The 2073-nt window shown below is 25.6% G+C and overlaps 1 protein-coding gene across 1 annotated transcript; it reads left to right on the forward strand.

Moving 5' to 3' along the window:
- Nucleotides 1–346: 346 nt before the first annotated feature.
- On the forward strand, nucleotides 347–1119 carry LOC119686303. The gene is made up of 4 exons (XM_038100857.1): nucleotides 347–440; nucleotides 496–651; nucleotides 730–894; nucleotides 951–1119. Exons 1-4 carry the CDS (start codon nucleotides 375–377, stop codon nucleotides 1104–1106), a joined length of 543 nt encoding a protein of 180 aa, XP_037956785.1. The 5' UTR covers nucleotides 347–374; the 3' UTR covers nucleotides 1107–1119.
- Nucleotides 1120–2073: the final 954 nt, after the last annotated feature.

The following is a 2073-nucleotide window of genomic DNA, read 5'->3' on the forward strand; positions in this document are numbered from 1 at the left end:
TAAAAATTTTGTTAAAAAATATATATGCCTTAATAAACGTCTGACACAATAGACATTTCACTGCGCTACTCTATGGAGGGTAGAGAACCATATTATTTTTTGTTAAACATAAATATTTGATCGGTTGTAATTAATTAAGGAAATAAAGTCAAAATAATTATTGTTAACTGCGACAGTTATCGACATAATAACTTTAATCATTCAACGAGAAATTAAAAAAATATTAAACGATTTGGTTAATAAACACGAAATTACTTTCAGAATATACATTTTAGTTAAATAGCAAATTCAGTGACAATATCAAGCTTTCATCGTGTAAATTTCAGAAGAAAACTTTTTCAATATTTAAAATTTGTACTCAAACATAAACGACAATGATGGGTTCAAAATTTTTGTTTATAATTTTAATACGCATCTCGTTGTTCATATTCTCAGCACAGGTAAAATTTTTAATTATATATTTTTAAAATATCTAAATTTTTGATGATATTAAAGGCTACTTCCAAATATGAATTTACTAATATTGTGTGTAAATCACTTGATAAGGAATTTTCCGATTTCGAATATTGTTTCTTAAAGTCGGTTAACCGCTCATATAAATATACGTCCTTAAAAGTTAAACTGTATAAACTGCCAATAACAGAAGTTAAGGTATGTTCTGTGTATATATTTTTCAATTATAATAACTCAAATATTGAAATATGTATATCATTTTAATTCTTGATTTAGATCAGATACGCTCTTTTAAAACGGGCAAATGGTTATAAGCCATTTCTATACAACATAACATTCGATGCCTGCGAATTTTTACGATCGCCTAATAATCCAGTAACAAAAATAGCGTTCACATTGATTAAGAAACATACAAACATGAATCATACCTGTCCTTTTGATGTAGGTATTTTACTATTGAATTTTTAAAAAATATTTTATAATGTTTTATATTTTAGCATGATTTGATTGTGGAGAAACTTGATTCAAGTTATGTGGCAGATAAATTATCAGTTTTACCTATTCCGAGTGGAGATTATGCAGTCTATTCAACATGGTTTGCTTATGATATTCCACGGGCTGATGTGAACATATATGTAAAAATTACTGATTAACTTAAATATAAAATAAACATTAATTTTTGATTGAGAATTATTATTGCTGTCCTGTAAATTGATTTTATTAAATTTTATTTTACAAATATTTCTAAATTTTTCTGACTATTTTCTTGTCAACTTTAAATATTACTCCTTTATTATCTGATGATTTGATCTAGATATTGAGTGTACTAAGTCGTACTAGTACAGTTGATCTAATATTAGCCGTATTATGAAAATATGTGTGGATTAGCATTGTCAAAATGAAATAAAGTAGCTTAACTCTTTATTTGATCGAGTTATTTTTTTCGACATATAGATTCAATTGTATTAATTGCTGATACTGGAAGGGCAACGACGCTAGTTTTTTCGTTCAGTTTATGAATCACTCATATTTTAAGATTTTGTTTTAAAATCACCTGACAACACATTCTGTAAAAGAATTATCTAGACATATTTATATATAGTTTCTTAGTGATGTTATAATTGCTAATATTCTTTAATCGACCTTTATTTGACTAATAAAGTTTGAATCAATTTAATAGGTTTTTTTGACACGACAAGAACGTAAAGCAGCTGTCAAATCTAAATTTTCTGAATAAAATCGAGTCATTTATTTTGTTAAAAATCTACATTTAAGTTTTTTTTTATTTATAATTTCTACTTAAATATATTATATCTAATGCAATAATACTTTTACGTTAATTTTATTCTATTTTTAAAACGATCATTTTTTTTTATTAAATTGAAAAGTAATATTTTGGTTTAAGAGTATTTTTAGTTTGCATTTATAAAAGTTAAATTACACAGGTCAACAAAAAAAAATTTTTTTTTTATCCTAGATATGTTATTGAGTGATCCTAGAGGTATTTTGCGTGCTGATTCCAAATCTGGACTTAGATTTTTTCTATCACGTCTAGTTTTCTTTAGACAACCAGATTAACGGGTGATTTAAGGGGTGTAGGAAGTGAAGTTTTAAAGACAT

The sequence above is a fragment of the Teleopsis dalmanni genome, chromosome 2 (genome assembly GCF_002237135.1).
Source record: "Teleopsis dalmanni isolate 2A chromosome 2, ASM223713v2, whole genome shotgun sequence".
NCBI lineage: Eukaryota > Metazoa > Arthropoda > Insecta > Diptera > Diopsidae > Teleopsis > Teleopsis dalmanni.